The sequence below is a fragment of the Adiantum capillus-veneris genome, chromosome 15 (assembly GCF_014529385.1).
Source record: "Adiantum capillus-veneris isolate H3 chromosome 15, ASM1452938v2, whole genome shotgun sequence".
Taxonomy (NCBI): domain Eukaryota; kingdom Viridiplantae; phylum Streptophyta; class Polypodiopsida; order Polypodiales; family Pteridaceae; genus Adiantum; species Adiantum capillus-veneris.
The window spans coordinates 112,821,546-112,844,931 of NC_140945.1; the positions used below are offsets into that span (position 1 = coordinate 112,821,546).

Consider the following 23,386-nt stretch of genomic DNA (forward strand, 5'->3'; position numbering starts at 1 on the left):
CCTTGGGATTGCATGTACTTGTGAATTTTTGGTGCCACTGAATTAAGCCTTGAGCCTTGCTAGGCTTGCCAAGTTTAACTTCAAATACTTCTAGTTGTTTCATGTAAACATCCTCTTCCAAATCCCCGTGAAGAACCTTCACATCCATTTGGACAAGTTCCATGTCCTCAGTGGTTACTAGTCCAAGCATAAGCCGTAATGTAGTCATCTTGACTAAAGGAGAAAAAATCTCATCGAAATCCACGCCTTTCTTATACTTAAATTCCTTAGCAACCAATTTAGCCTTATACTTAGGCATGGGATCTTTTTCCATGTATTTATTTTTATACACTCATTGTAAGGCAAGGCTTGTTTTCCATCTAGCAATTATGTTAGTTCCCAAATTTCATTTGCCACAATTGAATTGTATTCTGATTGCATAGCTTGCTCTCACTTCACACTATCTTTCATCTTAATTGCCTTTTGGAAGTAGGTTGGCTCTCCACAGTTACTGAATAATAGATAGTATAACCCTAGCTGAAAACGTTCAAATGCACAAGAATCTCTTGCAGATCTCCTCACGGTCTGACTGCTTGGAATCCACTCTTTCTGAAGAACTACTAGTGGTAGGTTTTCACCAGTAGATTGAGTTGTCAGCCTAATCTCATTTGAGGCTACATCTTCGGGTCTAAATTTTTGATATTCCATCTCTTTGGGAGGTTTCTTGTGCATAGCTTTGAACTTCTCGTCAAGATTCTGGATGCCAGAGACGGTATCCCATTTCCCCATTGACATCATAACCAATGAAGATGCATTTGTGTGATTTGGGGTCTAACTTTCTGCATAGGTCTTTAGGCACAAGTGAGAATGCATCACACCCAAATACACGGAGTCTATCATATATTTAGCTTCTTGCTAGTCTATATCTCCTCTCAAATCTTGTAATTCAATGGCATACTAAGCGGTCTATTGATAATGTAAGCCGCTATAAGAACATCCTCTCCCCAAAACTATGTGGGCAAGTTTGCCGTAGATAACATTATTGTGACTCTCTACCATATGGTTCTATTCATATGCTCATTACACCATTTTGAGCAGGTGTGTGGCATAATGTACTGCCACCTTATGTCTCATTTGTCATAAAATCCTTGAACTATGTTGAGACTTATTCTCCCCTTGTTAGTGTGCAAAGCCTTAAGCTTCTTGCCTGATTGGTTTCTCAACCAACGCAAGGAATTTTTGAAAAGCGGCAAAGACTTCATCTTACCTCTTTAAGAGGTAGACCCACACCTTCCTAGTAGAGTCATCTATGAATGTTAGGAAATATAGAGACTTATGCAGTAAAGGCCCACACAAATCACTATGTACCAAGTCTAAAGTGTTCCTAGTAGAGTCATCTATGAACGTTAGGAAATATAGTGCCCACCCTAGAGACTTATGCAACATATGCCAACACAAATCACTATGTACCAAATCTAAAGAGTTCCTCAACTCTTTACTCAATGGCAAAGAAGTGAGCTTAGTGTGCTTGCCACATATACAATTCTCGCACACAAACTAAAATTTGAATAATTTAACATAGGTAAGTAGCCCAAATGCTAAAGTTGTCTCATGTCTTTCTAACTCATATGACCAAGACAACTATCCCACAACTTAGTAGAAGGCAACTCAACAACATATATGGAATTCTCTCTCATAGAAGAGACATACAAAGATTACAATGAGCCAAACTTTTGGTCCTTCAAGATAACCAAGCTTCCTTTGCAAATCATCCTACGATCCATTTTCAAAAACAACAGTGTAGCCCAAGTCATCAAGTTATCTAGCTGACACCAAACTTTTAGTCAGCTTTGGCACATGTCTAACACCTCAAAGCATAAACTCAATGCGGTTATGTATACACAGTTTCACATCTCCAATGCCACAAACCTCAAGTTGATAGGAATCACCAAGCTTAATCAAACCATTTGTGGGAGCATAACTAGAGAACCACTCCCTATGCAAAGTAACATGAAAATTGGCCCTTGAGTCAATGATCTAGCTTTACACATAATACTCATCTAGAGCCAACAATGCATTTGGATTCAAATCAGTAGCAAAAGTCAACTCGTATGATTGCTATGGCACATGAAGAACAACCTCAGTTAGTGGAGACTCAACTACATTAAGCTCCTGAATCTTCACACTGCTCTTTGGAGGATCAAACTTCACAATAGATTTCTCTTTCTTACGAATCAAAATATGAAAATAGTTCTTGAAATGACCCTTCTTGTGGCAATGGTAGCATTACACATTATGCATGTCATATCAATGTCTCTTGCTACAACCATTCTTGTGATCTTTAGAACGACCATGAGGTCTTTAGAATGACCATGAGTGAGAGCACAACCTCTTTGCCTATGATAACAACCACTAGCCATATACACATCTTCATGCCCATTAGTTCTTCGGTGAGCAAAGCGCTAGCAATATCATTGAATGCAAGTTCATGTCAGCTGCAAAGTTACTAATGGCCAACTATAGAGTTATTGATGGTTGTGCTAAACGTATCCCATGACGATGGCAAAGAGCATAGTAAGAAGATGGATTTCATCTCATCATAAAAATTGAGTCCCTTCAAAGTAAGTTTTGTAAACAAGTTGTTGAACTCATTCGAATGTGAACTGACATTACTACCCTCTTTCATGTTTAAATGCATAAATTTCTTCATAAGAAACACTTTGTCCGAAGCACTTTTCCCATCCCATGTTGAGCATAAAGACTCACATAGATCGTTCGCATTAATAGTGAAGAATATGATTCACGAAGGTGCAAGAAAATAGTCACCCTAGCACAAGCATCAAGCTCTTTCCATTGATCATCAATGTAAGGTGCAAAAGGAGGTTGGCCAAAAGAGCATAGAAGAGCCCTAGATACCCTAACCTACCACTAGAGTATACTCATGGAGTGGAAGAGGAATATACGTTGCTTAAACTTCTGTTGTTTGCATATGGAAAATGTTGTTACCCAACATGTCATACATAATCATGATGTTGTTCATGTTATTCAAAGCCCTCTTGAAGAGGTGGATAGTGAGATGAATGCAAAGAAGGAATTGCTAGAAATCAGATTTCCTAAGGAGAACTCTATGGAAAACATATCGGTTTAAGAGGAGTCTCCACCAGAAAGATCCGTACAGGAGGAATTGTCTAAAGGAACGTAGGAGGAGCTTACAAATGTTGATTTATAATGATTGGTGAATTCAGACGAAAAATCAGACCATTGTGTTAGATGTTGCGAATGATGAGAAGAATCAAAATTTTGGTTTTGAATGTTTTGAAAGATAGATTTTGATGTCACAAGTAGATATCGAGCAAGGTCTCCCTATCTTCCACATCTCTCTCTCTCTCTCTCTCTCTCTCTCTCTCTCTCTCTCTCTCTCTCCGTAGTGCTACCTCATTCGTGTGATCAATGGCTCTGAGAGAAAGGTTAGGACCACAGAATTTTGAAGTCCAATTTGAGCTTTGAATCAATCGAATGGTGAAGCTACGAAGCTTTCAAGGAATGTAGGTGATTATTATGGAGTAATTTGCAAGTCCCAATGATTGCGACGATTATAAATCGTTAAGATTCTAGCTAATTATGTTTCAAACTCCCATGGTTAGTCCCTTTTGTTAGGCTCTGTGTTAATATGGACTAGGGGACTAAGCAATATTTGTGGAGAACATTTTATCAAACAGATGGAAAAAATTGAACTAATGAAAAGCATAGGGTTTCAAGAAACTTTACAGTTTCCTTCTGAAATTTGCAACTTTATACTAAACTATTATCAGGTTTTCCTAAGGTGAACTCTAATTTCAGAGGTAAAATCCAAAACCCGGCAGTTGTTATCCGATCATAACGTTGTAAGAACGGACCGGGATCGATCCCGTCCGTCGACCTGCCCTTCCATGGCAGAGGCTCCATCAAAGCCGAAGAAGGGTGGCTCTGCTTCAGGCAGCAGAGCCTCATCAATCAACACGAATGTCGTTCCTAAGGTTAAAGAAGAGCCTATGGAGCTGGATGCGTCTGCTAAAGGCCCTAACATTCTCGCGGCAGAGAATTTCACTCATGGTGGCGTCAGAAAGGTCTCCTTGAACCTTCTTTTGTGCTTTTGAGTGTGTGTGTGTGCGCGAGAGAGAGAGAGAGAGAGAGAGAGAGAGAGAGAGAGAGAGAGAGAGAGAGAGAGAGAGAGAGTTTTAGTATCTACTGACGGCTGTAGATAAACAAGTCAACCATCATCATGCCATGTTTGCCTGATTACATTAATGTAAGGTAGAACAGTTACTCTATGGGTCCTCTCATGATCTTATCAATCTGAACCTTGTCAAGCTCTTTGTGTGGAAGTAGACCATAGTAGCCAGGAAGTTTTGAAACTTTTTCTATAAAACGAGTTCCATAAGTTTCAAAACGGTTTTATTATTTTATGAAACGCCACATTAGAAGTTTCGTCGAAATCTTTGATTGTCAAGCCCTAGTTAGAGCTTACTCTCATAACACATTGTACACACAAATCAACATAAAAAGCCGAGGTAAATCAAAAACTCACTTTGAAGCTGAAAAATTTAATTGAAGCAGCATATGGACTTAAACACTAGTAGAAAGCTTGCGTGTTTGAAACGTTTACTAGAAGGTTCGGCGTCTTAAAAATTTCTAAGTTTTATTGATTGAAGAAACGAGTTTCTTGGCACCTATGAAGTAGTCAACTTATCAACATGCACCCTTCCACTTCTTTGATCAAGCAGAAGTGAACAATGTGGGGGATGCAATGAAAAAAATGCTTTGATTTGAAATGGAGCTGATCTGATCTTCCCTCCCACTTGATGGTGCTTAGCTCGGATCTTTGCTCTCTCTCTCTCTCTCTCTCTCTCTCTCTATTGTAGAGTTTGCTTGTCCTGTAGCCTGGGATTCTCTGACCTTTGCTGGATCGAAGAACCTGAAAAACCAGCTGCTCTTTGAAGTTTGACTCCCTCTTGTGTTTGTGAAGAGTTTTAGATTCCTGTTCGATAGTGGCTTCAATATCTCCAAGGAGCAGATTGGGGAGTGAGGGCTGTTTTGTGGCTGCTCCTGGCCAACCTGAGGTCGTTGTACTTCTCGGTGGTGCATTTCACGGTGTTGCCCATCCCACCCGATAGATTGGCTGTTGGCATGAAGTGGGACCCCTGTTCTTAGGGTTTCTCGGGGTCAGAGTCTCTAGTGTTTATAGTTGTGCTCATAAAATGTGGGTAGTGTCACTTGCACATCTAACCCTATGTGCATGTGGACAAGCTAACTCTAATTTCTGGGGTTTAGGAAAGCCTAGCAAGTGTTCTGGCACCCTTGTGAGCAAGTATGCAAGACGTGTATGTCCAAGCACTTTAGAGTAGTTGCATAACCTTTGATTGCACATGAGCACAACCATTGTTTGCTAGGTGTAGGCACTGAGGAGTGTTCCCATACAGTTGCATTAGTACCCAGCCTAGGTATTTATTTGCGTGTGAAGCACCTATTATAAGTGAGTTCATTAACTCTTATATAAGTGACTTTTTTAGAGATCGTGGGATTTTTAGTGGCATTGTCCGATCTAGCTTTAATTCCCTATATAAGTGATCCTAGGTGTCACAGTGCACTATTTGTCAAAATGTAAAAGCTCTTCAGAGTTGGCAGCAAGGCCTCTTGCTTCCGTTGCCTATTCCCGATGGACCTTTTCAAGATATTTCCATGGATTTTGTGACTAACCTTCCACCTAGTTTGCATTCAAGGAATACTCAATGTTTGACAATTGTTGATCGTTTTAGCAAGTTTTGCATGTTGATTCCTTGTAAGGCCACAGTCACCGCTCAAGATGTAGCACGGTTGTTCATTAAGCATTGGTATCCTCTCTGTGGTTTGCCAAAATCGATTGTTTTAGATCGGGATGTTAAATTCACATCCAATTTTTGGTGCGCACTCTTTGAAAATTTTGGCACTTAAGTTGAATTTTTCATCGGCTTTTCATCCATAGTCAGATGGTCAGACAGAGATTTTCAATTAGTTGGCTTTTGATGTTTTAAAGTCATATGTGCATGTTCAGCAGTCTCATTGGGAGCTCTATCTCCCATTGGTTCAGGTTATTTTGAATGACTCGTTTTCCTCTGCCATTGGTCGAACTCCGTATGAGGCAGCTTTTGGCTGTCCATTCTAGTCACTTTTGATTCGCTCGGTCAGTCAAATGCCTGATGCGAATGCTGAAAGTCAGTCGTTGGATGAGATTTCTGAGAGTGTGAAGCTTCGGCTAAGCAAGGCTTAAGAGTCTTACTCACGATAGGCCAACAAGCATCGTTAGGATGCTTCGATCAAGGAAGGGGATTGGGTGTATTTAAGAATCATGAAGCAACGTCTTAAGCAAGTTGGAAATATACTAAGTTGTCTTTTACAATGTATGGTCCATTTTCTGTCATTAAAAAGATAAATGAGGTTTCAATGAAATTACAATTGCCTAACTCATGGTCAATGCACAACGTTTTCCATATTTCTTGGTTGAAAGTGTTTCAAGGAACACCTCTAAAGGACATTTCAGAAGAAGAAGAACCGGAGATCATCGATGAAGGTGAAGTCATGGAGCCGGAGCAAGTGTTGTTGCATCAGTTTCGCCATGGTTCAAAGAAGCAAGTGAGACAGTACTTTTTGAAGTTCAAGGATCGAGGAACCCACGATGCAGTGTGGGTCGATGAAGAGTTTTTTAAAGATTATCCCAAATTGTTTGCAGCCTATAAGGAAGCCATGCAGATCGGTACCAATACCTCACTTTATAAAGGAGGGGATGTCACGTGCACATCTAATCCTATGTGCATGTGAACAAGCTACTTCATGACAAGGGTTCAGTTAGCTTAGGAAGTATTCTGGTATTTTTGTGAGTCTGTTCGCATGCCGTGCATGTTCAGGCACTTAGAGTGCATATCCTCTGGTTGCACACAACATGATCATCATCATTACCATCAGATTCCATCGGGAGCATTTTACAGTGCACAGAACCTATTTTCTCTATTTTAGCCATTTTTCACTTATTATTAATAAGTGACTTAGTTGGGAAACTGGGTAGGGCAATTTGGCTAAGGAAGTATATAAGAAAAGCTAGCGCTAGCACTTTTTGGCAGAAGAGGCAGTAGAGACCCAGTTGTCCGGCAGTGCACCTTCTTAGCAAGACCCTCGGCGGAACAACTTAGCGTTTTCAGCCATCAAGAAAGGCCAGCGTTTTTCAGCCATTGCAGATCAGCCCCAGCATTTTGCAATTGCAGATCAGCCTGGTGTTAGCATATTCACAGCAGATCCCCTAGTCTTTTTGCAACAGACAGCAGATCAGCCTAGCGTTTTTGCATTTGCAGAGTACCATCAACGTTTGCAGATTCACAGCGACAAGTACCCCATTAGCATCAACGTTTTGCATTTTCAAGAGTCAGACTCCGTACCGCAATCCCCAAACCTCGCAAATCTCACCTTCCCGTAGCAGATCCTCGTTGCAAGGTCAGATCAGCCATCTATTCTTAGATTCAGCCCGCTATTCGCAGATTTCAGCATCTGCGTTCTCAGCACGTCGTCGTCGCATCGTCGTCATCAGCGTCGTCACCGACATAGAGTCAGAATTCAGCAGATACAAGATTTGCAGATTTCAGCCCCTAGCGTTTTCAATTTTCAGCAGGTCTCGTCGTCGCCATCATCATCTTCGACATCGTCGGCAAGACCATTGCATTTAGACCATTGTAGAGATTTGTGCAATCAATAGCAAAGACTTCTCTCGCCATCAAGAGAGGGGCCCTTGGAGGAGGGTGATAAGCGCGTAGCAGTGTGTATAAGTGATAGAGCATGCGGAGATGTGCAGGGCTTGTGCCTTGGAGAGGGGCGACTGCCTACAGAAGGGGGAGCTCTAGAGGAACGAAGAGAGAGAGAGAGGGAGCGCTACACAATTCTTGAGGGGAACGACTTAGTGAGTAAATTGACTCACATTCGCTTTATTAAAAGTATAGGACCAATTTAAAGTTAGTGGCCAAGTTCAATGTGAACTTGACCAAAGGTTAATAACCTTTAAAACTATACACAAAGAGGGCCATTTGGGCATTTAACCCAACAACCTCCCACTTAAAGGCATAAATGGCGCCTTTAAGCTACGCGACTCTCATGATCTGTATGCATAGCAGAAGTTGTGCTTTGGATAAGCACTTAGTGAGAGCATCTGCTGGATTTTGTGATGTATGGACCTTAACCAATGTAATAAGGCCATCCTCAAGCACTTCTCGAATGAAGTGATACCGCACATCAATATGCTTTGTGCGTGCATGAAACATGGCATTCTTTGCCAGACATATGGCACTCTGGCTATCACAACCAAGCATAGGTGCCTTGGCAGGCAAACCAAACTTGCTGCATAGACGTGCTAACCAAATGGCTTCTTTGGAAGCTTCAGTGGCTGAAATATATTCAGCCTCTGTCGTAGACAATGCAACGATCTTTTGCAATCTAGAACACCATGAAACAGTATCTCCTGCAAGAGTAAACACATAGCCACTTGTGGATTTCCGTGTATCCACATCACTAGCCATGTCAGAGTCACAAAATCCCTTCAACTGTAATGGTCCTTTACCATAGCAGAGGCATTTGTTTTTAGTCCCTTTCAAGTACCTCATAATGGACTTCACTGCATCCCAATGCAACCTGCCTGGATTAGCCATAAACCGGCTCACAACTCCCACTTTATGGGCTATGTCAGGCCTAGTAGCAACCATAGCATACATAAGTGAACCACAAGCTGAAGCGTAAGGCACACTTTGCATGTCATTGGCTTCTTCCTTTGACTTGGGCAATCATCCTTTGAGATTTTGACATATGGCTGTAATGGCACACCAAGAGGCTTTGCTTCAGCTATGTTAATTCTGTCCAACACCTTTTCAATGTACTTTTCTTGTGACAAATACAATATGCGCTAGTTCCTTTGCCTTGTAACACGCACTCCAAGTATATGTTCAGCTACCCCAAGGTCTTTCATTGAAAATACAGATTTCAGCTACCCTTTAAGAGCATCAACAGTGCTTCTTTTCTTTGCAGCTATCAACATATCATCCACATAGAGCACAAGAATGATAGGGCTGCTATCCTCATCACATTTGGTATACAAACAATGGTCTACATGGCTTCTTTTGTAACCATGTTTAAGCATGAAGCGATCAAACTTCTTGTACTATTGTCTATATGATTGTTTCAGCCCCTACAAGCTTCTATTGAGCATACATACCAAATGTTCCTTGCCAGGAATAACAAAACCCTCGGGTTGCTTCGTGTAAAGCTCTTCCTCCACATCACCATGCAAGAAAGCGGTATGTACATCCATTTGGTCCATTTCCAAATCAAGAGCGGCCACTATGGCAAACAATACACGCAAAGTGGTCATCTTCACAACAGGAGAGAACACTTTCTGAAAGTTTATGCCCTTGGTTTGAACATATCCCTTTGCAACTAGCCTTGCCTTATACTTGGGTTTTGCATCAACTGTCTTGATTTTATACACCTATTTGTTAGGAATAGCCTTCCTTCCTTTGGGCAATTCCACCAAATCCCAAGTATGATTAGCATGCAAAGCTTTAATCTCTTCCTGCATGGCAAGCTCCCACTTGTCGCTGTGCTCACATGTCTTTGCCTCTTTATACGTAAGAGGCTCTCCCTCATGTGTCAACATAACGTAATGCAAAGAGGGATCATATCTACTCACGGGCCGTCTTGGACGAGTAGACTGCCTCACCCAATGATCCACATTATCCAGCAATGGGTTTACATTAGGTGGCATGAGAAAATCATCAACAATGGGTTGCTGTACATCATTTTCAGCATTGTTTCGTGGCTGCAAATGCCCTTCAGGAGCCTCAATTTGCTGCCCAACATCTTCTGGCTCAAACACCACTGGATCATCTGCCATATGTGGTGCATCCTGAGGGTCAAGAGTAGGCCTAATAGGTGGCTGGTCATGCTGAAATTCGACCCTTTTATGATCATGCTTTGAGGCACAATTGTTTTGAAGCAGCCTTGCCTCATTAAAAACAACATCCCGGCTACGTATAACCCTTTTGAGCTGAGGTAACCAAATCCTGTAAACCATTTCGCCTTCTTCACTATATTCCATGAAAAGGCCTTTAATGGACTTGGCATCTAGTTTACTCCTCAACTCAGGTCTAACATGCACAAAAGCCTCGCAACCAAAAATGCGTAAGTGATCATATGAAGCAGGCTTGCCAGACCAAACCTCTTCAGGGATGTCACCTTTCAAAGACATGTGAGGGGATCGATTGCATATATGGACTGCAGTTTTCAAAGCTTCTTCCCAAAATCCATGAGAGAGATTAGTGGACAACATGCATCTCACCCTCTCACAAAGTGTCCTATTGAATCTTTCAGCCACACCATTAGAAGAGGGGTTGTATGGCACAGTAAGCTCCCTCTTAATGCCCAAATTTTCACAAAATTTGTTAAATTCAGTACTTGTGAACTCCCCCCCATTGTCCGTACGCAAGCATTTTAGCTTTCTTCCTGTTTGGGTGGTCACAAATGCATGAAATTTCTTAAACGCAGCAAAAGCTTCAGCCTTAGATTTAAGCAAATAAACCCAAATTTTCCTAGAATGATCATCAACAAAGGAGACAAAATAGCATGCACCTCCCATAGACTTAGTAGGCATGCTACATACATCAGATTGTACAAGATCAAGCACACAAGATTTATGAGAGACACCGGAGTAATAAGAACGCTTTACTTGCTTGCCATATTAACATTCATTACAAAAGTCAAGCTTTGTGCCTTTAGCATCAAGCTTGTTCAAAGTACAAAGCTTAGAAAGGCCCTTTTGGCTCAAATGGCCAAGCTTCTTGTGCCACAACTCCATCTGAGAGTTAATTTCAGCCAATGCAACAAACTTGCCCAACACGGCCTTTCCATGCATGCAGTAAAGTGTCCCTTTCTTTGTGCCCTTTACAATCAGCCTTGAGCCTTTAGTCAATTTCCATGATCCTCTCTCAAACAAGATGCTGTAACCATGCATATCCATCTGACCAACAGGAAGCAGACTCTTCTTGATTCCGGTACATATCTAACATCATGCAAAACAAGCTCATTTGTGCCATCTATGGAGAGATGCACAGTCCCATTACCCTCAATGGAACATGCATGATTGTTTCCAAGGTGTACATGGCCATGCTTGCCTGCATCAAAAGTAGAGAAACACTCCTTGATAAGAGTCACATGAAATGAAGCACCGGAATCAACTATCCAAGTCTGGGATAATGCATCATTGACAGTCAACAAAGCATCAATAAGATCACTCTTGGTGATCTGCATGTCCTGTGAATGAACATTGAGAGAGGCATCAAGGTCATAAGCATCATCATCTGACAAAGTGGTACACAAGATGTCCTCTACATCTGATAGCTCCTCAATCACAACATTAGAAGCCACATTGGCCTTCTCTTTGTCCTTTGAGCTATCCTGTGCATCTGTCTTGACTTCCTTCTTCTCTTTCTTTTTGTCTCCGCCATTCTTTTTCTGTTCTAACTCGGCTTTGTAGTACCTGCATTCGGGTTTCTTGTGACCTTTCTTGCCACACTGATAGCAAGTTATATCACCCTTGCCTTTGTTGGCATTTCCCCTTTCCTTACTTTTACTCTTACTCCTTTGTGCATAGACATTCTTCTTCTCTGTCTTGCCTCTAACCATGTTGGCAGAGCTGCCTCCCTCTCCATTTGTTTTTCTCCTGATTTTCTCATTCAAGATAGAACCTCTAACACCATCAAAGGTCAAATTGAGGTTATTTGACAATGAAACCACCAATGTTTCCCATGAATCAGGTAAGGTCATAAGCAAGAAGATAGCTTTCAGCTTATCATCAAAAGGAGGCAAACCTGAATCCTATAACTGCGACAAAGTACCTGGGAACAACGACAAGTGCTCTGCAGCGCTCTTGGACTCATCTAGTTGCATGCCAACAAGTTTTCGCATCAAATGCACTTGGTTGACAGGCGTTGTATTCTCATACATCCCTTCTTCCACACATCAAAAGCAGTTGTGAGACCTTTCAAATCAATGACTGTCTCATCGGTCATGGCCATTTTGATGTATGTAACTGCCTTCCTGTTCAGGCTAACCTATGCTTCATCCGTCATATTCTGTGGCTTTACCTGTTCAAGTGCCCCTTCGCAATCCTTAAGAAATAGGATTCCTTGGTTCCTGTCTTTCCAAAGGTCGAAACTTGTTCCATCGAACCTCCTAATTTCAAAGAGATTCTTCACATCCGAAGAAGATGAGGCCATAGTTGCACGAATAAGAGGGCATTGGTGGAGTATGCATACAATAATACAGTGCACTCATCAACTGGCAAGGCACCTTTCGAGATAGTTGAAGGTGGCAAGAAAGTTCCTCCCATACTGCATACAAAGGACAAGATATTTGAAGCAGATAAGTATGTTCAGGACATGGATGAAATGTACAAGAAGGTCAAAGTGGCCTTGGAAAGGACTCAGGCAAAGCAAAAGAAGGCAGTTGATTGTCACCGTCGTGAAGTGCTATTTTCACTTGGTGATTTGGTGCTTCTACGCTTCGAAAAGGCAAGGTTAAAGAAGATGAAGGGCAAGGAAAGACTGTTTCCAAAGCTCAGCATGCGTTACTATGGGCCTTTTCAAGTGTGCGACATAATCAGTGATGTTGCTTATAGGCTGAAATTGCCTGACAGTTGGAAGATTCACAATGCGTTTCATGTGAGTCTTCTCAGACCCTATGTGGGTGATGTGCCAGAAGATATGCCATCTGAAGATCAGTCGGAAGTCGAGGAATTTGACGAGATCTTGGTCCCGGAACAGATTTTGGCACATAAAGAAAGAAAAGTGAAAGGCAAGGTTGCTAGGCGTTACTTGGTAAAGTTCAGAAACTATCCACCAATGGATGCTAAGTAGATGGAAGAAGGTGAACTTGCAGAGTCACCAACTGTGTTATCACTTTACCTTGAAGCCTTCGATTTGCAACCTACTTTGACCCCTTGAGTTTCAAAGCTACATGGATTGTCAGTGTGACAATGGCTTCTGAAACAAATGATGTACATCGTATCTAAAGTGAGCTCAAATCAAGTACATGTTACATCAATGTTAGAGCTGTACAGATTGTCAGTTTGGCAATTGCTCTTATGGAATGTCCAAAAGTTTGGTTAGTGCTATAGAAGTGAGTATTTCTTGTCAGTTTTTCTGCAACTAAGTCAGACTTGGTAAATAATTAATTTATTTACGAGAAAAGAATTATCTAATTAGTTGTGTGCACATCAGAATAGATTTAGCAGTTTTGGGGCCTCAGGTGCGCCCAAGTTTGGGCCAATGCACCTCAGGGAGACCCTAGCAGAAAATACCTTGAAGCCCTAGCGATTGGGAAATCGGGTCTTCAATGAAGGGGTAGATAGTAGCCTCAGATTTCAGGCTCAGAAAATTACGCGCGCTAGTGCAAGCACAGGAATGAGATGGGGTCCTTAGAATAATAACCCTAAGGCCTGATTATTTTACGGCCTTAGAAGTATTCTTAAACGATTTGCGCTGGACCAAATGGCCGGACAAGTGCGAACAGGTAATGCGAGAGCAGTGTCGGTACGGCATTGCGTTGAGGAGCAGTTAACAATTTAATTGGTTGCATCTATGTGTAGAGTTGTACACTTAATTGCACATTTCATTAACTAGCATAGGATTTTTAAAGTCAAAAGTTGAATGGTTTTTAAATTTTAAAGTAAGTGTGTCACTTGGCACACTTTCCCATGCAATCTCTCTCTCTCTCTCTCTCTCTCTCTCTCTCTCTCTTCATGCTAGCGCCCCCTCTTCTGGGAGGCTATAAGAGAGCAGCCCCTCCCCCTCTTGCCAGGTTGGCAGTGCACTACCCCCCCTAAGTTGAACGTCCTCTACGCAGTGAAGCTCTCCATTGAAGCTTGAGAGCAGCATCTTGTGGTGTATGTGGAGCCTCTGTGCACCCATCACCTAGAACAAGGCCTCTCATGGTCATAGGCAGCTGTGGGAGAAGTTTCATCGCGTAAAGTAGTAGAAAACTCTTTTTCTCTCTCTACTAGCTGCTGCAAATTCTCTGTTTTCAGCCCCTAATCACCTGTATTAGGGTGAATTTCAGCAAAGCTTTAGTAGGAAACTATTCCTCTCTACCTACTATACACACACACAAAGTTTGGAGCATTTCCGTCGCGAAAAGGACCTCCGTTTCGGCATTGGAACGCGCTCAGGTAACAATTTCTGGTTATGTGCAGAAAATTACAGCAAGCGTGTGTGCGTGTGTTTTGCATGTTTCCTTCGTGGGTTGACTGCAGGAATGATTATGTCCGAAGAAACATAGTTAGCGGAAGATAGACTCTTATTTTTGAGAGCTTCCGATGAGTTTTGTGGAAGATAGACTCTCATCTACGAGAGCTTCCCAAAATCTCACAGAAGAGGAAAGATCCTCTTAGTAGTCAGGAGAGCAGTTCTTCTACTCTCTCAGTGAGAAGAAGAAGAAGGACAAGAAAGAATAGAGGACAGGCTTTCGCCCCGTTCCTGTGCTTGTAAAGAATTCTCCCTTAGTAATAAAGATATTATCTTTATGGGGGGGGACCAGCCCATCTTCTGGTCCCCAATGATGTGTCAAGCTTTCTCTCTTTCTCTCCAAAGTCTCTTGAGTATATAAATTGCATTTAACAGTCAGTTTTCGCTTCCGTATTTTTGTGACATTGTCAAGGATACAGTAATTGCTTCTATTAAAGGGTACATGTGTAACTTCATTCTTAAACTGTCGGTTTGGGTATGCTCGAAAGTGTTACTGGGCCCAACGTGTACTATAAGACAGTGGCAAAATGTGTGGCTATCATTTTGTCATTGGAAAGTTAGTGACTCAAAGCAATGGCAGAGTGCGAAGCTACCACTGTCATTGGGACAGGGTTTACATGCAGGCAATACATGTGTCGACGAGGTGTTGAATACACCAGGGTTGACAATGAGCATGTATGTGTCGTACATGTGTCGACAAGTGTTGAATACATCAGTGTTGACTGTGAGCATATACGACATAGATGCAAACGAGGACGTTTGAGATTTCAAGAGGGGGGTATGTCACCAGCGTGTGACTACTATCTATCCTTTTTGTTGATTTCTTTCTTATTATTTATTTACTTTCACTTTTTGGAAACACCCCTCGGGAAATCTAAGTGCCCTGCATTGTATAGCTAGTGTGGAACTGTCCAGAGGGAGTCCAGGCCTGAGGGCAAGAGAGCACTAAGGTTGGACAAGGACTATGGTTAGCCAAAGTGGGGTCATTGACTAGCCAAAGTGGAATCCTTTGCTACAGAGGCTACATTTCAATTCTGGGTGTGGCTGCAGTGTACAAAGGGGGTCAGATGACCTAGAAAGATACAATGGCAGCATCTCCTAAAATTTAGGGAATTGCTATTTTGGGACTTAAAAATGTGTTTGCGTCATTACCTCCGGAATGACGAGGGGAACATTTTCTTACTCTGCCGTGAAGTCAACTGGGCAACCGGTTGGGAGATTTTTAGGCGACAACCCCAAAACGGGAAATGACTTGTAAATGTGCCAAGCGGCACATTTCTGTGCACTTTCCTCATGCAAGAGAAGGTGGCGCTGAATTTGAAGGGGAAAGAGGCTCATTTGCAGATTTTGTCACAGGTTAAGAGCTATGGAGTGCTTCCTTTCCCTCCTATGTACAGTGTGGTGCCAGGAGTGATGCCCTGCACGCTACGCACTGCCCTCTCTCTCCCCTATGGCAGTATGTTATGTCCCTCTAGTGGGATTTTCAATTGACCAATGTACAGTCGTGTGGGTTCATGTGCGATTGCCGAGGCAAGAGCCTCTTGTACAGGTACTGGATTATCTAGCGGCTAATCCCCCGCAGGTACAGGTGAATTCGGAGAGGTTTCACGCCAGACTTCTCGTCCGATTCAAAGGGCAAGTTGCCCTACAGGTGCGGGAGCTCGAGGACTTGCTACGGATGCGACCGGCATGTGAAACGGAGTCCGAAACAGTAAATTACAGCCTGCTGTGTATTTTTGCAGGTTTAGGGTTTTGGCCCTAAACGGTCCCTAATACCCCCAGGAGGTTTGGGGACACAAGGGGACCGCTGTATAGGTGATCTGGCACATTTTCGGGGCTGAAAAAAGAGAATTCAGCGTGTTGCAGATTCTCACCAGGTTTTGCAAAGTGCCCGTATGGGTCGGGAAAGTCATTCAATGCGTGGGAATATTGACTGTGAAGGGTCCTAGTGCAGTTATGTTGCCGAAATCGGGCCGGAACAGTTGAAATTCAGCCAAGTTTGTGCAGGGCAGCTTGTAGGGAACCACAATGTTTATTCCCTCTTTTAAACAATAAAGAAATACCGAAAGGGGCGCCTAAGTTAGGGGCCAATCTGGTGTCGGTCTACTCATACAGGTGCAATCTAGCAGCCTGTATCCCTTTCCCCTTTGTTGTGTCTTGAAAGTACAGGTAAAGTGGGCGACAAATTCAATGGGTGAAAGCAAATAAGGTTTAAGTCTAAGGTCTACCGCCCTTTTTGGATTGAACAGGCCGGTTTCAGCTAATATGTTTAATTTTTGGACAAAATGCACAAAAACCGGAGCACATAAGTATGCACTACAGCTCCAAATGGTCACAGGAGCAATTTGGGGCAAAATGGGTTGATTTAGGCACAAAAAACAATTTCCGAAATTTATGCGCAGAAAATTTCAGCGAGTGAATTTGTGCTCAAAAACAACAATTTTAGTTGTTTTTAGCCTCACAGAACATACATAAGGCTAATGCACAGCCTTTAGAAGCATGTATGAGCAAAAGCCCCAATTTGTAGCATCAAATTGCACAAAAACGAGCCACAAATGGTCATCCATAGCCAAAACTTGTCAAATGTGCGTAGATTGCATCAATTTGCACTTTCCCTTATGTAGACGCATCAAAAATACACTTGCAAAAACCTGCGTAAATATGAAATTTGCTGAAAACACCTGTTTTGGGACCTGTTTTTCGGCAATTTCTTTGTTTTCGGGTAGTGGGGACCTAGCAAAGATGTTCCCACACCTTAATACATGATTTGCAGGATTATTTTGCTGTCATAACCTGTAATTTGCTGATTTTGACCTAATTTCAGCATGTTTTAGGTTAATTTGACTTGCCGGGAGCCCTCTAGTGTCCGGGGACGAGTCCTTTGGCGATGAAATTGCAAAATCTTTCGCGAAAGTTGACCTCCTTGGCTGAAAATCAGCCTTTGTAGGTTTGGGAGCAAATCCTAATTTTGCTCTGATACCAGTTGATGAGCGCAGCAGTCTGTGCAAGTGATAGAGCAGGCGGAGATGTGCAGGGCTTGTGCCTTGGAGAGGGGCGACTGCGTGCAGAAGGGGGAGCGCTAGAGAACGAAGAGAGAGAGAGAGGGAGGGCTACACAATTCTTGAGGGGAATGACTTAGTGAGTAAATTGACTCACATTCCCTTTATTAAAAGTATAGGACTAATTTAAAGTTAGTGGCCAAGTTCAATGTGAACTTGGCCAAAGGTTAATAACCTTTAAAACTATACACAAAGGGGGCCATTTGGGGCTTTAACCCAACAGAGGGTTTGACAACATTCTGGTGTCGTATTCTTCTCTCTCTATCTCTCAGTCTCAACACCTTCTTTCACATTGTTTACCACTTTGTTTGTGATCATTTCCACTCTCACTAAAGGAACGGAAGGCTCTCCCTTCCGTAAGTAAAAGGAACCCTTGAGCACAGTTCGGAGTACTCGTCTTGAGCAAAGTTCAACATTCACTTCCGCTCCACCTTACATTTTTTGTACTGGTAGTGAGTATCTATACTGCACAACGTTTTTTAAGGTTTTTTTTTTTTTGTACTGGTAATGAGTATCTATACTGCACAACGTTTTTTAAGGTTTTTTTTTTTCCGCCTTGTTGTCAATGACGAGTGGGAAGATTGGTCCTAGTTCTACTTCAGCATAGGTGATCAACCAATCAAGATACCTACCCTTCCTACCTTTCCTTTGGATCTTGGCAATTGATTTGCAAGAATTATGCCATTTGCAAAGTGACCATGACTACGGCCCTCGACTCTTATGAGCTTGGAGGTTTTGTCAACAGTAACTTTCAAAAGCCAAAGGATCGTGCAGAGCGAAGCTATGAAAGTGTGTCGATGCTCGAATCCAATCATTTATCATCCTCAACTGTACACCTTCGGTCATTGGTCACATCCGATTGATGAAGGACACGAAGCAAGTTTGGGATCGGCTTTCGTCCTTATATGATTTTCTTTGATAAAGTGGGTTGCTTTGGAGGTTGTTATAGGGTTGGACACTCTAGGCGAGAAATCAACAGCAACACACGAACAGAAACCGCAAATAACTAAAATAAACTTGAATAGACATGGAATGGCAGAGTTACATCCCCATGTGCATTGCCCTAGTGACTGGTGTCCCTTCTGATATTTCTTTATTAATGCTTCGCAAAGGTACTACTCCTTGAGGGTCAAGCTCTCCTAGAGATTGCATTCAGATTGTCTCTAGAGACTGGCCCTCTGGGCATTTATAAACGGTACAAGGGATGCCTAAAAGTAGAGCTCCAAAAGCAGTTCATCCAAAAGCAATGATTTCCAAAGTATCTGCACCAAAAATATGCGCAAAATGTGCCAATGCAAATCACGGAAATTCGTACAACCTACCACGTCAGCATGTAAGTGCAATTTACGAAAATTCAGCAACAAGTTATTTAGTTTTGTGTGGACAATGACATGAAGCGGAGCTTGCAAATACCGGATCGTCCTCAGAGCATGGAGTTGTGGAGCGGAAGAATAGGACAATGGTTGAGATGGTTCGGTTTATGCTCGAGCATAGAGATGTGCCGAAGTCTTTGTGGGCAGAGACAATTGTGACGGCAATTCACACTAGTGAAGAAGGACGTTGTACTTAGCTACGATGTGGTCTTTGACGAGCACATTCCTTCAGAGAGGGCTTTCGCTCCTGCTCCCAAGTCTTCCACGACAACCCCAAATGTGTCGATACTTGGAGATCTCAATGATGATACTATTGGAGACTTTGCGAGATGTAGCTACTTTAGATTTTCCACTAGATTGGTGTGATGCTAGTACGACGTGACATTCTCAGGGACTTCGGATTGCCAAGACAAATGGGACTTTATTGCAGGTAAACTATGCTTTGATATCTACAGTGATCAGACATAGAGATCCTCTGACAGCTGAGGAGGCACTTTAGTCTTTCACAATCAAAGTGGAAGTTGGCCATCACGTGACACATCCCAACCCTATGTGTCCGTGGACAAGCTACACCACAGCAGGGTTCAGTCAGTTCAGTCAAGTCTAGATTAGCAGTGATCTGGCACTTTTGTGAGTCTATTCGTAGACCGTGCATGCCCAGTCACTTAGCATAGATGCATATCCTCTGGTTGCACATAGCATGATCATCGGAATTCCCATCAGAATCCATTAGCATCAGTTAGGGGAATTTTCCAGTGCATTTAGCCTATTTTCCTATTTTTGGTTATTTTCACTTATTATTTTTAAGTGACTTTCCAACAAAAGTAGGTAAGGCAATTTTGCTAAGTTAATATATAAGCAAATCCAAGTTAGCACTTTCTGGCAGAAGAGGCAGCAGGAGCTTCCCGCTCAACAGGCAACTTCTCAGCAGTACCCTGCCTTAGCATTAGACCATCACCATCACCATCACCACCCTCCCTTGGTGTTTTTCTCCCTACAGCCAGCCATCGCCAGAAGCCTCCAATTCTTGGCGCTTTTCCTGTGACAGGCTCAGCCCAGCCATTAGCGTTTTCACTAACACTAGGCAGCCAGCATTGATCAGCGTTTTGTAGTAGATTATCATCCCATGCATCAAAGACTTCAGCGTTTTTGCTTGCAACACCAAACCAGCAGTAGCGTTTTTGGCAAGATGCAGATTCAGCCAGCGTTTTGACTTTCAGCCCCTTGCCGCAGCAGATACACACAGTTTTCAGCCCTAGACATAGTAGCAGATCAGCCCCAGATCGGTTGCAGATGCTCCCCCATTTTCAGCCATAAAAACGCAGCCAAAACAGTCATTTTCAGCCACCGAAACAGTCCCGAAAAACAACAGATAGAAGACTACAGATTTCAGCCATCGAGTCGTCGTCGTCACCACCGTCGTCGTCATCAGCATAGTCCAAGTTGCATCAATCCATTGCATTCGCATTGTACACCTTTGTGCAATCAAGTTAGACCACTCTCGCCGACGAGAGTGGGGCCTTCGGAGGAGGGTTTTACAACCTCTCGGGTGTCGTATCTCTTCTCTCTCCTTCTCTCAGTCTCATTCACTTGCACGCACAATATCCACTCACCTTGTTCGTGATCATAGCACTCTACAAGACGGAAAGCTCTCTCTTTCCCTAAGAACTAAAAGGAACCTTGAGCAATAAAGATCACTAATCTTGAGAAAATACAACATTCATTCCGCTGCACCTTACATTGGTATCAGAGCTTTGGAAGTGTTCTGCATTACTCAAGGAAACCACAAGGATTTTTTTTGCTTGTTGCGGTCGCACGAACCCAAGTTCGCTTGGGCGTGTCGATTCCTATTCGTGTTTTGTTGAAGAGTGACAGGAATCCCAAGAAAGAAGGGCTTGTCCAGCCTCCCCTTGTGTCTCTTTTCACTCATTGAGAGTGGACCGTGCACTTAGCGGCCGGCCAATCGACGTGAGGTGCAAGGTAGGATCCGTACGTACGTACGGATCTGCACGGTATGGTACGTTCGTACCGTACGGTACCGTACCGTACGTTTTTTTTTTTTTTTTTTGGGTGGGTGGAGTGCTGTGGGTAATGTGTGGAATTAAACCTTATTGTGGCAGGAATTTTTGGTTTGCCCTTCTTTAGCCTTATCCCAACACCTAGTTTTGTAGACATTTCGATACAACTTGCATTTGTAGAGCACACACGAACGTCATTGCGGTGGTGAATATAGGAGGGCAAGCACGATTAGGAACTTGTATGAAAGCTTTGCCTTGGTTTACAGAATAGTGAACTAACATCCTTGGAGTGATACTTATGAATTTTTTATCAAGTACAGACCGTATTGTAGGTTTTTGGCATTTAAAAAAAAAACCTACGAATTTTACGTACCTAACAACTCTATCCATTCGGTACTACGTACAGGTCGTACCGAATACGTACCGTACCTTACGTACCTTACCACCTTGGCATTGAGGTGAGAAAAAGCAACCTTGGTGTGACCGCAAGGCCGCCAAGGGGTGCGCTCGCAGAAAAGGGTAGAACTCGGGTGAAGAGAAGATCCTTCTCCAACGCGATTTACAAGCAAAAGAAAACCTCAAGAACCCAAGATTCTCACGAATCAAGGACCTCAAGAACTAAGACGCTCAAGAACCCACGTTCCTCGTGAACTTCAAACCCCAAGACCCTCAAGAACCCAAGTTCCTCGTGAACTTAAGAACCCAAGATCCACAAGAATCCACAAGAACCCACGACTTCAGAATGATCATCACTCAAAGCGGACTCGATACTTCGCTTGGAGGTGATGAGCATGAGAGAGGTGAAGAAGAATTTTCCCCATCGGGAGGTTTTTCTGACCCTTCTCCATCTACGACACTGATTGCACTAACTTCAACGGAGGAGTTGGAATTGTTCTTTATGGAACAGAATTTACAACGCAAAGCAAGAAATGCCGCAAGAATGGCAGGCATAGCGCGTGAGCGTGAGCAAGCACGCTTGGAAGCCAAAGAACGACAAGCCACATTGGATCGTGAATTCAAAGAACGACAAGCCACATTGGATCGTGAATTCAAAGAAAGAAAAGCAGAAATGGAACGCAGACAAGCAGAGAACCAAGCAAGACAAGCAGAATTTTATCGCGAGAACAAAGTACGACTGCAAGAGATGTTGCGACTCTTTTCTCAAGTGCAAGCACCGATGCACGAGATTCGGGAAAAGGAGACTCTCGCAGTCTTTCTTCTCCAAAGCAAGACACAGAGGATTTGCATGATTGTGTGAAGCATGATAATGATTTGATTGACAATGATAAGCACAATGATTTGAATGATATTGCTAAGCATGATGATTTGGATGCCAATGATTTGCATGATGATTTGGATGACAATAACAAGTATGATGATTTGCATAATCAAGATGTGATTTCTCACAAGCATGATGAGTTGCATGAAGATGATGTGATTGTTCACAAGGATGATATGTTAGTAGATGCTTTTTCTAGCGGAGCTAACCTCGTTGTAGATTCGATCAATCACCAAGAATCGATCTTGGCTTTTGAGTCGAGGTCCAAAGAACCTTCACAAGACGATTCGATCATTCAGGACGAACCCATCTTGCCTCTCGAGCCTTGGTCCAAAGAACCCTCACAGGAAGTATTATGTGTTCGCATGATTGATACGCACGCATTGTTCGAGTGTTTCATTCGTGAAGGTTTCCTGTATTTTAGTCAGCATTGTTATGTGATCCCTTTTCCTAGGCATGACATACTGTATGTTGAGCACGTTTCTCTCATGGATGAGCACGAATGTATGCGGATTGTTCATGAAAAGGTGAAAAGTTTGTATGTCAGGAAATCACATTCCCTGTCCCTTCCTTGGCATGACACAGTTTCCGAAAGATCACATGATAGTATGAGCACCAACCATGGGCATTTCCAGTGTGATTTGCCACAGTTGATTGATTTCGATCACATAGAAAAGATTCGACCTCATTGTTTGCATGTGTTTGATGAACGGGTTGTCACTCCGTCTATTTGTTCATCTACATTGCATACACAGTCTTTGAGAAAGACAAGATTTTTTTCCTTCACTTTATATGGAATAGGTATGTTCATGGTTTTGTGTTGGAGATGGTTTCAGGAATTTTCAGCCATGGAAATTCTTGAAGACGAAAGAAGCAGGATACTCGACGAAGTTGAAGCATCAAAGAGGCCACAGAAGACTTTGAGTCGCTTTCGGCGCGGCCCAAAGAAGCAAGCGTTGCAGACCTTTATGAAGTTCAAGTACCGCACGACCCACACATCAGCGTGGGCCGGCGAAGAGTCCCTTCCAAGATTCCGGATGCTGTTGGCGATCTCCCTCGACGCCATACAGTTCGGTACCAATACCTCACTTTGAAAAGGAGGGGATGTCACGTGACACATCCCAACCCTATGTGTCCGTGGACAAGCTACACCACAGCAGGGTTCAGTCAGTTCAGTCAAGTCTAGATTAGCAGTGATCTGGCACTTTTGTGAGTCTATTCGTAGACCGTGCATGCCCAGTCACTTAGCATAGATGCATATCCCGGTTGCACACAGCATGATCATCGGAATTCCCATCAGAATCCATTAGCATCAGTTAGGGGAATTTTCCAG

At 42.8% G+C, this 23,386-nt stretch overlaps 1 protein-coding gene across 2 annotated transcripts in view; it reads left to right on the forward strand.

Annotated features, from left to right (window-relative positions):
• The first annotated feature begins 3,828 nt into the window (after window positions 1-3,828).
• LOC147441295 (uncharacterized) overlaps window positions 3,829-23,386 on the forward strand; it is a 94,298-nt gene continuing 74,740 nt past the window's right edge. Inside the window, exon 1 of one of the 2 annotated variants that reach the window (XM_086482981.1) lies at window positions 3,829-4,085. In XM_086482981.1, coding sequence (XP_086339107.1) covers window positions 3,909-4,085 — 177 coding nt within the window. In that variant the 5' untranslated portion in view covers window positions 3,829-3,908. The remainder of the gene's footprint in view (window positions 4,086-23,386) is intronic. The other variant, XM_086482982.1, reaches the window with a different exon arrangement.